The 1,835-nt window shown below is 35.1% G+C and overlaps 1 protein-coding gene across 1 annotated transcript in view; it reads left to right on the top strand.

The window, feature by feature from the left end:
* The window catches only part of pemt (phosphatidylethanolamine N-methyltransferase), a 62,946-nt gene that overhangs the window by 3,333 nt on the left and 57,778 nt on the right, over positions 1-1,835 (top strand). Inside the window, exon 2 of the mRNA XM_016286116.1 lies at positions 473-580. Coding sequence (XP_016141602.1) covers positions 473-580 — 108 coding nt within the window. The remainder of the gene's footprint in view (positions 1-472; positions 581-1,835) is intronic.

The raw sequence follows: 1,835 nt of genomic DNA on the forward strand, positions 1-1,835 counted from the left end.
GAAAATACAGCTGCGCATCACAGAAATAAATTATATTTTAAAGTAGGCCTATATTAAAACAGTTATTTTAAATTTTATATTAGCATTTCACAGTATTACTGTTTTTTTCCTCTGCTTTTAATCAGGTAAATGCAGCCTTGATGAGCAGCGTATTGAATGGCAGCGTATATATAACTGGTCTGAACAAAAACAGCAGACAGACTGAATGGAAATGCAAATTATCTATAAACTATTATTAGGCATCATATGGGGGTAAAATAATGAGAAAATGCCATTGAAGACTGTCAGTTCCCTTCACATATGCTGTACATTCACATAAACCCAATAAATCTCCCTTGAATCATTAAAATTAAATTTAAAAACGTGAATCACATGTGTGAATCACATGTGCACACTGTGTTTTACCTAAAATATCATGCAGATGAGAGCTTACACACTTCTGTTGTGTTTTGTCGTCTCTTTTTGTCCTCAGATGGACATGTCCGTGTTGGCAGAGCTGTGGAGGTTAATAGACCTGCCGGAGCCCCGGTTCTGCGTGGCTGTTATTGCCATCATCTTCAATCCGTTCTTCTGGAATGTGGTGAGTCACTGTATCTGCGTCTCTTCAGCTTTAAGGCTTGTGTTTATGAAGCCTTCCATGATCTGTGTGTTTCTTGTTGGCTCACGTAATGCGGTTACGTGAGCAGCTCTTTCTTGCATAACATTCGTAAGCATTACTCCGATTTCTGCCGTCCTCCCGCAGTCTCGATTTTAAAAACATTTGCAAACCATTGAAACTGCTGATTGCTCTTGTTTGAAACAGAAAAGCGCATGCCTGGGAAGAGCTGATGTTGCAAAGCTGCTCTATTATAATCATGTAAATGAGTGACGTTGTAGCACAGCACATGTGTTTTTAAGGTGTAAACGAGAGAGTCTTTTATCTCGGCTGTTCTGATAATAGATATTCAGTTTTCACTTTGGCTGTAATTGAAGGATTTGCATATATCCCTGAGAAACACATCCGATAGGTGGGCCGGTGGACATGACACAGCCTTATTATAATTACTTAACACCGACTAGTCATTCAGACAGCCTACCGACTAGTTAATTAAGAACATTTATAGTTTTGCACATCCCTAAACGGAAGAACCGCATGAAATCATTCGATATGCAGATTTCTTTCCTGTGTTAATGCATTTTCTTCTGAAACTTGAGTTTGGGTTACATCACAGCAATCAACCAGGATTTGCTGCTTGATAATTGGTGGGATTGTGGGTGGGAGGGGCTTTCTCATTTTACAGAGCATTCGATTGGCTGCAAATCTAGTGCAGGATGAGTCATCAACAGTTTTGGAAAGTTTTTCCAGAAGAGAGAGAAAAATAACTTTTGAATTGTATTTGTTAAAAGTGAATTGGTAACAGTTTATGAAAAGGTTCCATTTGTTAGCATTAATTTACATGAACTAACAATGAAAAATGCTTCTGAAACATTTATTAATTTTAGTTAATTTAAATTAGCCTATCAGTTTATATTGTTAACACACTACGATAAGGTTTCATTTGTTAACATTACTTAAAAAAAGTTGTATCTGTTACTATTATTGGTAACACTTTACAATAGAGTTTTGTTTTTTGTTAATATAACACTACAGAAAAAAATGTTTTTGTGAATAAATTTGTAAATAAAATGATTACGGAGTATGTTTTACAATAAAATTACAGTTTTTCTACTTCGAAACTTGTTGTTTCTTTGTATTTGTGAAATTTACAAGCAATTTCATGAGTGAAAACTCATTCTACACTAAATTGTACACTCATTTTTTTGTTCTTACACTAATAAACACAAAATAGCAATGA

Source organism: Sinocyclocheilus grahami, unplaced genomic scaffold, assembly GCF_001515645.1.
Source record: "Sinocyclocheilus grahami isolate Dianchi unplaced genomic scaffold, SAMN03320097.WGS_v1.1 scaffold206.1, whole genome shotgun sequence".
In the NCBI taxonomy this organism is placed as follows: domain Eukaryota; kingdom Metazoa; phylum Chordata; class Actinopteri; order Cypriniformes; family Cyprinidae; genus Sinocyclocheilus; species Sinocyclocheilus grahami.